This window comes from Conger conger, chromosome 15 (genome assembly GCF_963514075.1).
Source record: "Conger conger chromosome 15, fConCon1.1, whole genome shotgun sequence".
In the NCBI taxonomy this organism is placed as follows: domain Eukaryota; kingdom Metazoa; phylum Chordata; class Actinopteri; order Anguilliformes; family Congridae; genus Conger; species Conger conger.
In genome coordinates this window covers 20347388-20363110 of record NC_083774.1, presented here as the reverse complement: position 1 = coordinate 20363110, position 15723 = coordinate 20347388, and the positions used below count along the sequence as shown (strand labels likewise).

The window sequence follows — 15723 nt, the reverse complement described above, 5'->3', positions numbered from 1 at the left end:
GGCTGAGAGGCTGTCGAAAAATGTTGACACTTCAATGTTTAATTGACATAAATACCCTTTACACTTCTTTGCGAATGTCTTTTCAGTCTAATATGCTCTGTGGTGAGTGTGTGGACGTCTGGGTACAACCCCCAAGATTCATGGTTTTTTAAAGGACATTGTAAGATTTTGATTCAAATGGGTGTAATTACACTCACTTAAGTCATCTTGTTTTGATTAAATAAAATAGAATAGATAAAATTCAATTGGTAACAAGGTGTTTGAGGATTATGCTGAACAAAAAGCAGCTCGAAGTAGACTGTTTATGGGCCTCATTTATGGCCCATGTTTGTTCAGGCAGTTCATTTGCAATTAAATGTATTGAGTGAGGCACGTCTGTAATGTAAAATGTCTTGTCAATGTCTTGACATTGCAAGGCCCTTGACCATACAATTGCTTCAAATGTTTGATTATTTAAATGTAGCGAATAATCTCTCCATGGGAATGTTAAATAATGTATAATGTATAACCTATAACCTAAATAAACGACCATATCCTCCTCGGTATTCATTTTAAATTTTAAATATGTACATTTTTCTTCTTAATTCATATGGCCATATGGCCCTAATTCATATTACCATTTTTAACACTTTCAGTGACAATTTGACCATTGCTGAAGAGTGATTTTTAAGACCTTTCAAAACATTCTGAATCGCCTTTGTTCCTTATGTGCTTTTTATGATATTTGAGATTGAATTTTGTGTCTTTTTGTGTCTTACGTCCATGAATGTATTTGTCTGTGAATTAGTTCATTTTCTGTCCAGCACTGTTATTCTACCCTTGCTAGATGCTCTTGTAACTTGTAACTTGCGCAAAGAGCATATGCTAAATGGCAAAATGTTAATGTTAATTTGTTAGCTTTGCATCTGCATTAACTCTTCTTCAGGTTTGGGAAAAATTAGATGTAATTCAAATTTCCTCTGCTCAGTGATTACAGGCTAAATAGCTTATCTCACAGCTGCAAAGATGTAAAGAGATCAGACATTAACTTACATTTTATGAACAAAATTATCCGAATTTTTACACACTTTTAGGTTCACAATGATGGAGTTACTTCACAAATGATTGAATAGCCTTAATTTATTAATTGTTTATGGCTTTACTTCACTAATGAAGATAGTTTTACATTAAATTGAAACAGTTTCTAGAGAATACTCGTTGACACCAAAAAAATGCTTTCACCGTGCTCAATTTCATTTCATGCTAACAGTGCCAATCCAGCACACATCTATGCGGGAGTCATTTAGCAGCGGCAGCGTAGCATAAGATTGTAGATGTAGTTCCAGGTGGCGTGCTGCCATTGTACCTTTGAGCAAGCTAGCCTGGATTGACCTGAATTGCATCAGCTGTATAGATTGATTTCAGGTAAAATGAATGCAAGCCGTGTTAGTTGCTCTTGACAATAGCATCTGCTAAATGCTTAAAATGTATAATTGATGTCATTTAGCACAACCTCCAGATATGAAATTTACATATGAGTCTCTCTTAGCCCATTCCCATACATAAGTGTGTAGATAGACTCTCTCAGACCTATCTCTAATGGTTTTGGAAGTATTTCACACTTACACATTTCTTGGTTGAATAAAAGCCATTGGCTCAGTTGACAGTATTCACTTTGTAATGCTTCTTTTTTTTTCCAGTGATGGGTAAGTTACTAGAGGTTGCCGAAGTATTTCCAAGTCATTGCAACCTTCTTTTATTTTCAATCAATCGGATATTTGAAAATGATATTGGCAATGCCGCTCTTTAAATTCCACTTTAGCGAGATAAGCCATTTTCATTTCTTAAAATGTGTGCAGTGTGCTGGAGTGAGCGCTGCTGGTTTCAGAGGAGTCAGTCGACTTTGTGCTCGGTCTCTGTGCCTCAGATCTCCTACTCCCTGCTGAACGACCGCAGTGGGGATTACCAGTTCTTCCGCATTGACTCAGAGATGGGGACCATCTACACAGAGGCAGTGTTTGACCGTGAGATGAAGGGCTCCTATCTTTTGGAAGTGAAGTCTGTGGACGGGTGGGAATCGGCCCGGCCGGGGAAACACGGACAGCCCAATTCTGGTGAGCGCCAGTTTCGCACGGCGGTTCCGGAGGCTGTGGATGGGCCCGCTCTGCCACGCCCTGCGGCTTCTTTGTGTTTCTGGCCAGCATCCTGAGGGGAGGAGATGACACTGTTCCCCATGTTGTGGCTCATTACGAGTGGGTGGGGGAATGCCCTGATTTTACTCGCAGGGAAAGCTATACTTACGGAAATGCATTTTTCATAAAGCAGATGTTGTCACGGGTTGTTAAATGCACTTTTTGAGCTAATTTATTAATTATGATATTTTGCCAGTGTATAAACACTGTTCACATATTAAAAGGGTGAATAGAAAATGAAATGTGGAGTGCCTATGAAGGCATGAAAGGGTGAAGCTCTCTCTCTGTGATTAGCTTTGCTGCTTAGCACCTACAATGATCCTTAGAAGCCTGTTCTCACGTTTGCTCATATTTACGCAATTGATTAGGCAAAGTCACGTATACACATATGAAGTGGAGCAGGAAGGGAAAGTCTGAAAATAGAATGAGTATTACTAACATATGCATATTGGGAATGCGTCACTGACAGTACTCAGGCAGGAAATGCAAACTGCTCACAATACTTCATTTTAGATTTCCTTTCCGCAATTTTGTGACTTTAAAACCACCATGAACACTGACAGAAAGTGAGGGAGGCTACATTTTCCGTTTCTGAACTTGATATGATTATTCTGGATATGATTATTCTGGCTGAGAGAGGATGGGTGTGTTTTTAAATTTTTTATTTCAGGTTTTGTGAAAAGTTAAGGCTGCAGTCTTTTCCTGTAGGGTGACATTGTCACAGAGCTAAATTGTAAGCTCCCTCTACAACTGCCTTAAATAATTGATCACATCTTGCGAAGTATATCGCAAATTATGTTCTTTTTGATATCCATATCAAACGTAGCACATTTCACCAGGGGAGCCCACGCCACCCCCACCCTAGGGGGCTTCTGGCACTTCTGTCTTCTGATGGCTTCAGAAGCAAAATGGAGAAGGAGAAGGGAGAAGGACAGACATGGCAAGAGAACGGGAGTGAGACAGAGGAGAGGAAAGGGCCAGAGGTAGGGAGATATTGAGAGATATTGGAGAGTGAGAAGAAAGAGAGAGAGAGAGAGAAGGGGAGAGAGGGAGGGTGCAAATTGACAGAATAAGGGCGGGGGGGATTTTTAATCTCTCACTTATCTTTTCCACAGACACGGCGTATGTTCGCATTTTTATCAGTGACGTGAATGATAACAAGCCCGTCTTTGCTCAGAACATCTATGAGATCGATGTTGATGAGGACGCGGATGTTGGCTTTGCCCTTGTCACTGTCAGCGCTAATGACGAAGATGAAGGTATGTAGTGGAGGGTAAGAAAGGTGAAAGTCCCTGAGATGAGTGTCATTCCTATGCAAGAGGCTGCAGGTGATCAGTACACATGCCCAAACTAAATTTTCTCCATAGGAGTCAAGAAGGCTCATCTAGTCTCAATTACATACATATATATTGCCATACATATACCCCCAGTCAGGCCCACTGGTCAATGAAATGTATATCTGTAACTGAATATCTTTATGAATCTATGTCTTTATTACTGTAACTGGACATTACCCAGCTTTACCCCTGCAGGCTACTGTATGTTTATGCAGTGATACCAAGTGAGATATTACGCCTCTCTATTTTGACTTGCCTTGCATGGCAACATAACATATCTGTCTGTCAAGCTCCACATTCAACTATTCAAACCAGCTTCCTTTGCAGCGGTGGGCAATAGATCTTGCTCAACAAGGTCTTTGTGGAATTGAGGAAGTTGTACAATATTATCTGGCATTTATCATTACAATGAGAGCTGCCCATACAGGATTTTGTCCCAAGATGAATGAGGCTTACAGCCCCACTAGCTGTATCTCTACTGTCTGCGCAAACACGTTTGCTTTAGGAGCAACCCCATGCTGCTTTCTTAAATAAAGCACATGGACCGGAGAGCTCACTTCATCCCCCTGGGCGTTTCAGAGCTCAGAAAGAGCGGTCTCCAATAGTTCGGTGCTCATAATTGAAATATGAGCTCCTGCATTTTTTTTGGCCCCGTTTTGCCATAGCAGGTTGAACCAGAGGGAAGACATCAGTGGTGTCTGTTTACACCACTGCTCACACTCTGATAGGAGTCAGAATAATGAAGCTGACAGAAATAAACTATGAAGTGTGGTACATTGGGGATTCCTTATTTCTTATTGCATTAATGTGTTGGCTACATTATTTGAGCCTTTCTTAATTGGATGATTTTTTTTTTTTTTTTCAGTTCAGTTTCAGTTGACCTCTGATCTTTTATAATTAAGTCCTCATTTGGATTAAGAATAGAAATGATTGATTGTCTACATTGATTTCGGTTATGGTACAATGCATACAGTATATTGCCAAATTGACGAGTAAAACAAAATGTGATGTAAACCTGGACTGCTGAAAAAAACAGTTTGGTTAAACTTGTTTTTTATAGTCTTGTTCATGGACACTGATCAGTATTGATTGTGTATCATAGCTTTTGCATAATTATTTTAGAGAATTGGTTGGAAAAGTTTTATAGGCAATGATTTTATAGAACATGTAAAGTATAAAGACATACTTTTGACACTCGTGACAGTAATTTAACCATTCTGAATCCACCCCCAGAAATTTTGTGCTGCAGTAAATTGGTTAATTAAATGTAAAGCTGGCATGAAGTAAAATATAATGACCTGTCACTTGGTAATGAAAACCTCCTGACACTTGGTTTTCCAGAATTATAGTGGAATAACTGATGTGCTAAAGCGCTGCAGGTTTCAACCTAGTGTGATACCGCAGGTGCCAACGCCAAGCTGCGCTACCAGATCACCTCGGGGAACACGGGGGGCGCCTTCGACGTGGAGCCCGAGGTCGGCACCATTTTCATAGCCCAGCCGCTCGATTACGAACACGTCAAACGGTACAAACTGCACGTCGTGGCGTCAGACGGCAAGTGGGAGGACTACGCCGTGGTTATCGTCAACGTCCTCAACAAGAACGACGAGCCGCCCGTGTTCTCCATGAACGAGTACTACGGCAGCGTGACGGAGGAGCTGGACGGCTCACCCGTGTTCGTGCTACAGGTGCCACTTTTACTTCTCATGGTGTTGTCTTATTTTGTGTCAAATATTCGGTAAACCTTTTCAGAAACACTGATTTACTAAGACCTTTAATATGTGCCAAACATTTTAGCACAAGCAAAACTAATAACACAACCAAAGATTGGTGCAAAACAACTCCCTGGGCCAATAATTGGTCAAATTATTGGTTTGTGTGTGCTAAAAGGTTTCTTTTAGCACACACAAAGGTCTTCGTACATTAGGCCTTCCTCCTGCCTTGTATGGTCCATGGTCACACCATTACTGGTGAATACCTTTTATGAATATGTCTGTCTGTTTTCCTCCACCAGTTAATTTCAGTGTGAAATGGGTTTGTAATTTGAGAGCAGATCAGAAAATATTTATTTAATTTAGATCCAATTCAGGCTGCCCTTCCGGGGCCATTTCATTGCCATGATTGATGAATGAAAAGGACCTATCAGGTTTTAAGTATGCACAGTTAGTCTATGGTGTCTGGGAGGGGTCCACCTTTCTGACTGGTCCTTCATTATCAGAAAGCAAAGTGGCAAATCTTCATTACTTGGATGTTATAAGCCTTGTACACGCAGTGAGCAATTTATTAGGTAGACCTGTACGCCAGCTTATTAATGCAAATATTTAATCAGCCAATCATGTGGCAGTAACTAAATGCATAATAGTATGCAGACGTGGTCATGAAGTTCAGTTGTTGTTCAGACAAAATGTTAGAATGGGGAAGAAATGTTTTTTAAGTGACTTTGACCGTGGAATGATTGTTGGTGCCAGATGGGGTGGTTTGAGTATCTCAGAAACTGCTGATCTCCTGTGATTTTCACGCACAACAGTCTCAAGAGTCTGCAGAAAATGGTGCGAAAACACAAAACATCCAGTGAGCAGCAGTTCTGCGGGCAAAAACGTGTTATTAATGAGAGGTCAGAGGAGAAGGGCCAGACTGGTGAAAGCTGACAGGAAGGTGACAGTAACGCAAATTACGACTCTCTGAACACACAACGCATCAAACCTCTTAAGTGGGTAGGGTACAGCAGCAGAAGACCAATAAGTCTAAAAAATATGTCTAATAAATACTTAATAAAGTGCTTACCGAGTGTATATCCACAAATATGGTTCAGCAAAACAAAGAAATCTTTATAAAAAAAGAGAAAAAAGAGAATATATATATATATATTTATATTTTATATAACTGGCATATCTACATGGCAGCATATTCACAGCCCTGCTGTTTTCCACCCAGCAGCAAGGCTGTGAATATGCTGCCATGTCGACAGCCCATTTAATAATGATGAGATTCAAGTTATATAAAATATTTTTTCTTTAAAGGTACTATGAGATATTTTATTGCACAGTGTACACATTTCTAGGTAGCATTTTCAGTGATACATTTCTAAAGTATTAGATTATCAGTACAAAAGACAAAATTCAACAAAGCACTCTTCTCAAATTCCCTGGAACGTGCCCTCTCGATACTGCCTGGCCATGCAAAATTTAATTGGACTTTGCCAGTACAGTTGTCTAAATGCATTACTACAATGGTTATATTACAACCTGCAATGAATACTGCAATCCTGCATTGAAACAAAACAATGAATGTCATTGGTAATGAAGCATTTAGAGCAATAGTTAAAATAAATGTACTTTAGGTTAAGCTGGCAAAAACAAAGCCAAATGGGAATTCGTTTGAACAAAATGTAGTTGCTTTTTTTATGTCCTTTTTTAAATGACTGCTGTAGAGCCAGCTATTTGATTTTGAGTTTCTGATCTCATAGCAAATCTAATGGCTCTCACTGCAGCAAGATAAAAAAATCCAACATTCTATTCAAATTAATTTACATTTGGTTTTGTTTTTGCCAGTTTGTCTTGAAGTACATTTATTTTAACTGTATTGCTTGAAATGCATCATTACCATTGACATTCATTACCAATGACAGTCATTATTTTGTGCGCGAGATTTCAGGTTATTGTCCTACCAAACAAAATTAATTTTACCCTGTGCACAAAGTTCAAATTGCATTACACCCGATTAACTGTACATATTGTGTTCCATACAGAACCTACATATTTCCATGTGTAAATTATCTACCATTTGCATGTCTTCTGTTTTTCTAAGCAACATATCCCTGATTACAGTATGTTAGATACCTTAAACACTTCATCTTTGGTCAATTAATGGACAAAAACCACACTGAAAAATGCCTTGCACCAAGGTGATGCATTTATAATTCAAGTATAATACTTGTAAACTTAGGCTAAATGTGCTAAGAATCATCGCCGCTTGGAAGGGTACCAATACAAATAGCAATAAAGATTAAATGAAATTGTTTCATTTAGGATTAATGAAATTATATAAACTATGACAATGACTATAAAAATGAGCTGCAACAATCATGGTATTTTCTGTCACTCTGAGAATTACTTTTAACACACCCAATGATGAAGCATATCTATCACTGTTAGGCACTGTTTGTACCTGTGGTAAGTGTGTTGACTGACGTGGCTACAATAATAAAACTTTATTTCTGATGGATGCAAGTAAACAATTATAGTTTATCTGTTCGGTTATACTTCCCAGTCTTTACACTGCAGAAACAAATGTAATACTTGTATCCTACTGTGTTACCCCACACCATTTACCATATATGGGGCACATTATGTCTTTGATTCTAATGTACTCTATTTGCCTGATATAATAATCATTTCTAAAATCTTTTGTCTAATAGTTTTGAGTTCGTCATTATGGGAAAGTAAAATGCTGGTGTAACATTACACATGGAGATGGAAACATGTCTACATGCTGCAATGTACATTTATACTTACATGTTGAACTGAAATTTATTCAGTGTATAAGAAACTAAGAAATGTTTCTGTTATATGTCTTTCGTATTTTTTCATACTTCACCTTGTATACGTGTCAAGAACCCAAAGCACTGGCTCCAAGTCAGCAGTTTTCAATAATTAAACAGCACTGAACTCGATTAGAAAAAGTTAAGAATGTTGCAAAAGAAAACAAAAAAAATACACCAGGTACATTCTGTTTGATCTCCTAGGTAACAGCAACTGACCCAGATAAAGATGCCAACCAGGAGGCCCTGCGGTATTCTCTTCATGGTCAGGGAGCAGAGAGTGAATTCATCATTGATGAGGTGACGGGGAAGATCTATGCGCAGAAGACCTTGAACCGTGAGGAGCGGGCAGTCTGGAGGTTTGTGGTGTTGGCCACCGATGAGGCAGGGGAGGGGCTAACTGGCTTCACCGATGTCATCATCAACGTGTGGGATATCAATGACAATGGACCTGTCTTCATCTGCATGCCTGACAACTGCAACGGCAACGTCCCAGAGAACTCACCCGCGGACACCTCAGTCATGGAGATGACTGCCTCCGACCTGGATGACTCTACCGTGGGTCAAAACGCCGTGCTCACCTACAAGGTGGTTGGAAATGCTCGAAATGGAGCCGGTGTTGATTTGTTCAGCATCAACCCCAACACTGGCACTATCTATGTGGCAGTAGACAACTTGGACCGGGAGAAGGTAGAGCAGTACCTACTGGTGGTGGAGGCTAAGGATGGAGGAGGCATAACTGGCACAGGTACTGCTACAATCCAGGTCATGGATATTAATGACCATGCTCCCCGGTTCACTGAGAATGCCTGTGGTGCCCGTATCTCAGAGCTCAGTGAGATTAACTCAGCTGTGCTGGAGCTCTCAGCCGTAGACGCAGACATTGGGGAGAATGCCCAGCTAACCTTCAGCATCGTAGGAGGGGACCAGGAGCAGAAATTCTACATGGTTAGTCACAGGCAGGAGCAGCGCGGGACACTTCAGCTAAAGAAGAGGCTGGATTTCGAGAAGTCCAGTGAACAGTGGTTCAATCTCACCATAAAGGTTGAGGACCTGGACTTTTTCAGCATAATCCATTGTGTCATTGAGGTGGAAGACTACAATGACCATGCTCCGGTCTTCATCCCACACTTCTATGCTCTCACACCCATGCCTGAGGATATCCCTGTAGGCACCAGCATCGCTAAGGTGGTTGCCAGCGACTCAGATTCTGGTCTGAACCAGGAAGTCACATACAGCATCTTATCAGAATCTGACCAGTTCAAACTCTTCTCAGTGGATCAGACCGGCGTGGTCAGTGTGGCGAGTCCATTGGACAGAGAAAGAGCAGCACAGCATTACTTGGTCATCTTGGCAACTGATCACGGGAGTCCAGCGCAGACGGGGAGTGTCACGGTTCAGCTGAGTTTGCTGGATGTCAATGACAATGGGCCAGAGTTTGAAATGGCCTACATGCCCGTAGTGTGGGAGAACATTCCGGGTCCTCAGATCATACATCTCAACCAGACTTCCACGCTGTTGCATGTGGTGGATCGAGACTCTGCCGAAAACGGGCCTCCCTTCTCCTTCACCACACCCGCCGAATACTACGATGGTGGCAGCTTTTTCCTGCAGGACAATGGCAACAACACAGCCACCATCACTGCCCTGCGCACGTTTGACCGTGAAAAGCAGAAGGAGTTCCTTCTGCCCATTATCACAAGGGACAGTGGCCACCCTCCCAAAAGCGTCACCAATACTCTCACGATCACTATCGGCGATGAGAATGACCATGCCCACCAGGCCGGGGAGAAGGAGATCTTCATCAACAGCCACAGAGGTGAGGTCACTCCTATAGCCTTGCTTTTGAAGAGCTCATCTGTATGGTGCAATAATGTGTCAGCCATTTGTTCATTTTGTCCTGATTAATTTCCACTTAGTAAAACCACTGTCATTTCCAGTTGCAGGAGAAATGTTGTAGTCTTTATTTAATGGATGTACAGAGCTGCTGATTGCTGAATGTGTTGAGGTGTGAGTGGTGAAGCTTCGTTCTCGGAAACAAATTCAGCCTTTTGGTCCAAAAGCCCTTTTTCTCTGTGATGTGATAATGTTTTTCTCAACCCTTAAAAGCTCTCCAGAAAGTGATTCTCTGCACTCTCGTCTCTGATGTGTGGTGAAACAGTTATTGGTTCTTGCAGGACATCAAACTTGTGAAAAAGACTTGCTGCTGTAAACTAGGATGGGGGAAAAAAAATAAAGAGGCTTAACACCTTGATCCAACACCTCACAAAAGAGAATCAATATCCCTTTTCTCCCTCAACAGGAAGGATGCCAACAGCAGTCCTGGGGAAGGTTTATGCTCCAGACCCAGATGACTGGGACAATAAAACGTATGCCTTCGCAGGACATGTGCCCAAGTAAGAGTTTTTTTTTCTTTTAGAATGGCGCTCTTGGGAGAGGTTCAAAACTTAGCAATATTTCAGGGAGCCAGCAGTGCTTCTGTTCTTCACCTGAAAGGCAGCTGAGAGATGACTAAAGCTGACAGTCTGTTTAAGATAAGCCCTTGAAATGCCTCTCAAGGTCTGCACCAGCATCAACATCTACTTTCCTCTGAACATCTCAAGCGTGTCACAGAAGTTGAAACCCAAAGGCCAATTCTTAAGTCTGTGCTGCTGACGGTTTCACAGAAACTTAAAAAAAGAAAATATTCTCCATACTTGAACAAATGCCTTCCTTAATACAAGTAAAGCATTCACAAAGATGGCTAACATCAGGATTTTCCATAGCATATAAATACAAAATATATCAACAGGGTACATATTACATTTCCATTGCTACAATTGTTTCTGCAAGTATAATTTATTTTCGTGCCATATACTGTAGCAAACGCTCTTAACCAGAGTGATTAATAATAGACACAAGATGAGGGTTTAAAGGAGGAATATATAGTCAAAGAAAGGCAGCTTGGGCATGTAGACTGAAATGACAACTTCTCAACTAACCTACCACATTGACACTAAGTTGTAAAACAGTGAGAAACCAACTCCAATGACCATACTATGTCATTATATGAACATTAATTAATTAATTGACTCTCTTGAGAAAATGGCTGATGTCATGGATTGTATATGCATATCACTACGTACGCTGCATTGCTAGCCAGAAACAAAATGCTCAAGGAAAAGGCTTGAAGCCAATATTTTAAGGTTCAACCATAAAAATCAGCTGCCTTGCGGGACTGACACATGGACTCAAATTCAGTCAGGTTCATTGTATACAAGCCTGATAAACTTCTCATGCCTATACGGTATGAATTATATCGGTCTAATTTCGGGGATGTGCTTTGCAAAAAAACTGATGCACTGTTTCTTCTGATTAGTCATGATTTCATGCAGGCAGGACTACTATTGGGGCAGTGAAAGAGGGAATATTCTGTGGTGCTGATTCAGTCAATAATATGCTCAATAAAACATGGCTGGATAAACTCCATTCCCAGCCCACTGTTTGCAGGTAGTTCCCATAAATTGTTGTATCTTGGCCAATCAGCTGCATGCAGCACACCGACTGTGTACTGGTTCATTGCACCCTGTGATTTGACTACTGCAAAGCATGCCATGTCGAGTGGCTCAAGAAAACAGTCTTCAGCTGTCATTCATGAGCTTATGCTACAATGATAATGTGACACCTGTCAGCCTTTTGATATAGCCAAGTAATTATAAAATACCTTTATAAAACCAACATAATATGAATAGCAAAGTGATAATGCATGGAGGCAAGTGCTATCTATAGTCAGGTAAGTGGTGTTCATTTACTGAAAAACAGACAGATTTATTATTGATTTATTAAGAAAAGAATTCCTGCATTGATGAATAGATGTTCTCTACACATTGGCAGTATTGCATACATTTGAAGCTGGGAGCTTTGGAATCTGGTTTTGTATTGCACCATTGGGTATTCTTACACTGCACTTTCAAAAGCACTGTATGAAAAAAATAAATTGGAATCATAGTAAATTGTTCCATCATAATCTAGTATCTTCTCTCTCCTCTCTCACAGCTACTTCATTCTAAATAAAAGGACAGGCTTTCTGATTATCAAGGAAAACACTCCGCCCGGCATCTACAAGCTGAAGGTCCATGTTTCCGATGGCGTTTGGCCAGACGTTGTGTCCGGTGTGACCGTGCACGTTCAGGAACTGCTCGACGACGACATCTACAGTTCCGGCTCGCTCCGCCTAGCAAGTGCGTTTGTCCTGCCCCCACATTCAGATTCACCAATGAAAGTGTTGACCTATACCTGTAGTCACACAAAGAGAGCAAGATTGCATCTGAAAATAGTCTCTTCATCCTTCCATGAGTATCTGCCCCTCAGTTTTAGTCTTCTATAGAGCCTGCTTCTTGACTGCAAAATTATGTATATCCTGTAATGGTCTGCATTATAGAGTATACGTTTCAGGTATATTGTTTTTATATACTTGCCTGTAAGTACACTGGAAATTAAGAGCGGGTGAGTGTGATCCCCATATTTCCTGGTTTAACCCTGGCACAATATGGACCGTTTATCTGCATACCTTGCCTTTTTTATGGTCAATTTTTTAAACAATCTGGTCACAAAATATACTGTTTTAGTAAAACTGTTGTTTCTATCTCTATGAACTATTTTATGATCTCAATATTATAGTCACAATGGTTCCTTACTTGCGTAATGTGTGGACACAAAACAGGCTTGGGTATTCTTACCTTTTATGCTTTTTGAAATCCACAGCTGACACAAATTGCGGTGGTATCTGCAAACTAAACCCAGAATAGTTTTAGTCCCATTACCTTGGAGAAACATTGATAGAACATCTACTCTTTACTTGGCAATTCTCTAGAAGAATGATTGTGATTGTTCATTTCTCTGTGGCGTACACATTGACAATATGGTCTTCGTAGGGCATGTTGTTATTTCCGTTTTTATACACTCTCTGGAATGAGATGAGCCCCTACCGGAATGTTCTCAGACCAGTTCTGGCCAAGAAGTCTCTCAGTATACCCAATGGGACCTGCCTGCTTAAGCAATGACTCAACATGGACAACATAAATCCTCCCCAGTACACAGCTAGACAATGGAAGTCTATTATAGTGATGACTAAAGTATTTATGTGAATTAAATTATGATTCCAACTGCCTATAGGTTGTTAGGGTTGCATAAAAACATATTGTACATGTGCTGAGAACGTTACCCCAGAAGGTTCTTGAGATTTTACACTTGAAAAGTACAAAATATTTATTTTGCAATGCCTAAGTCGAAACAGAAGACTCATTTGGAGGCTTTGGAAGAAATCGTTAGCGTCAGTGAATATTTCTGTGGAAGATGGTGAAAACAACCTTGAATTCACTGCAGAGGATATGTTCAGTGAAGGACTTGCTCTCATTTTACATCACTGAGCACCTAAATATTTTCGAAAAATATATTTATTATTATTCAATACATTCATAAATGGAGAGTTCAGCTGCTTTTCAATAATGAATGTGGCATGCGAAATCATGGGATGTGTTTGACATGTTGATGGGGCTGAGGTATTTGACTCAAACCTCAATCAATGGATTAGTAAATTAGATGGCTAATGATAGACTAGATGGCTTGTTGCTTTTTCTCCAATCTTCGAGATCTGCTGCTCCCAGAGGTGGCAAGGGGAGAGCAAGGATATGGAGGAGAGGGAGGGGGAGCAGGAGGATCAGAGGGAGGGGGGAAAGGGAGAATATCCCGGCTAGGGATGTGAGAGTATGAAAATGTAATGCTATGATTATCCTGGCTAAAATTATCTTGATTTACAGTATTATCTTTTGCAGTAAAGTTAAAATATGCTGAAAATCTTCAAGAACATACTGAAATAATTTCACCACATATCAGCAAAATCTAGTCCCAATATGGCATTGCCTACCAGTTTGTTGCAGAACTTTTTTGAACCAAGCCAACATTACAAAGACTGCTAATATTAGTAGCAGCTGACATTTTTGCGGTAGCAGCATCCTTTTTGTGGTATATTCAGCAGACAGGGTAATCTTCTTTCAATTTTCTCTCTGCATTTTTTTTTCTTCATATTTGAAATATTTTCATATGTCGGACTTATCTTTTTTTGTTGGTGGAAATAGTTCCAGCATCTCAGCCTCATGACCTTCTGCCAAGGTGCTGTTAGGAAAGCTAGCTAGTCAGTTAGACATTGGCTGGCCAGTCTAGAGTTCAGTGGTCCCCCTCCATTCTTTGCTACGTTAACTGACTGTTGAGAGTGGGGTCGATACGGAAAAGTAGATTCTTCTTGCTATGCAAAATAAAATACCCAATGAAAATGAAAAGACTGTTGGCCTACTTTTGTTCCTGCTGGATTATATTTGGACCTTTTTAAGGTGTCATTGTGTTTGCAGTGATAATTTATGTGGCAGTGTAATTATCTTCAGTGTATTTTACAGAGATATATTCTGAAACTGGTAGACATTCCATCCCTAATTTCAGCACACTGCTTCCACCAGCATATAATATTTTACACCTCTAAAGACCCACAACATTATTGTAATGGCCTTTCTGGAAACCTGCCTCGACATACAGCCTCGAGTACAATGCAGAATACTCATCGTCGGTGGTATTACAATATTTTCAAATTAAAAAAGGATTTTGGGGCGGGGGGGGACTGTGTTTGAGCTTCTGTGATTTTGGATTAGTTATATTTAGGTTCAAGAGCACTAACCATTTGGTTTTTGGTATGTTTTTGGGCTTATGTTTAAAAAGGGTTTGCCTGTGGAAAAATCAGTACTGGAAACCAATAAATATTGTTCGTTCAATTTCATAATGTTCCACTTCCTCGAAACTTGAAATAAGGAATATCAAATTACAGCTTGTAACTCCTGATATTCTGTCCCTTTGGAAAGCGATAACATTCTTTGCTATTGCGATAACAGCCGGCCCCAAACAATTTCATGCTAAACAGGCTAATTGACACATTGTCAGTCAGTTTGCTCATCTTTCTGTGCTGTCAATCTTGAGGTTGTGGCCTTTTTGTTTCTGTTGCAAGTCACCCTGGACAGTGTGTCTGTTATATGTCTGTTAAATGCCACTAAAGTACAAAAAATATGTTTTAGCTTTGCATGACTTGATGCTTGATGTACATACTTGCACATTGCACATTGAGGCAACATGCTTGATATATTTGGGAAATGTGGGAGTATTTATGCAGTATGCTAAACAAACTGCATATCAAATGCATATGCAACTTTGTATATATGTCAAACTTTATTCTTTAAAGCTGACATTTTACAGAATAGTTTAAATAGGGTGAAAAATAAGTATATACCTTGGATTTAAAAGCCCATTCTTCATGTCCTTTAAGCCATAACCACATTTATTTTATTTTTAAGCTATTTTGCTTTTGGAGCTACTTCATATTGTTCATGCTGAATTTGAAAGATCGTGAAAAGTTCAACTTATAATATTACTGATGGCCTTCTTGATAATTCAAAACCCCAATTTACAGAATCAATGTACAAGGCTGTAAGATGATATAAGTCTATAAATTCTATTAAAGAGATTAGGAAGAGGGTTTTTTTAACTTCTGAAATCGATTAAGAGGTGAAACATATAGTTCATAGCCCTTGCCCTTGAATCACCTACTCGCATCAATATGAAGTCTTTAAAATCACGTTACTGTTTCTTCAAGGAC

At 40.0% G+C, this 15723-nt stretch overlaps 1 protein-coding gene across 1 annotated transcript in view; it reads left to right on the top strand.

Annotated features, from left to right (window-relative positions):
• LOC133111067 (neural-cadherin-like) overlaps positions 1-15723 on the top strand; it is a 95362-nt gene that overhangs the window by 37942 nt on the left and 41697 nt on the right. Inside the window, exons 15-20 of the mRNA XM_061221227.1 lie at positions 1907-2093; positions 3287-3430; positions 4913-5196; positions 8253-9867; positions 10351-10444; positions 12084-12268. Of these exons, the coding sequence (XP_061077211.1) occupies positions 1907-2093; positions 3287-3430; positions 4913-5196; positions 8253-9867; positions 10351-10444; positions 12084-12268 (2509 nt within the window). The remainder of the gene's footprint in view (positions 1-1906; positions 2094-3286; positions 3431-4912; positions 5197-8252; positions 9868-10350; positions 10445-12083; positions 12269-15723) is intronic.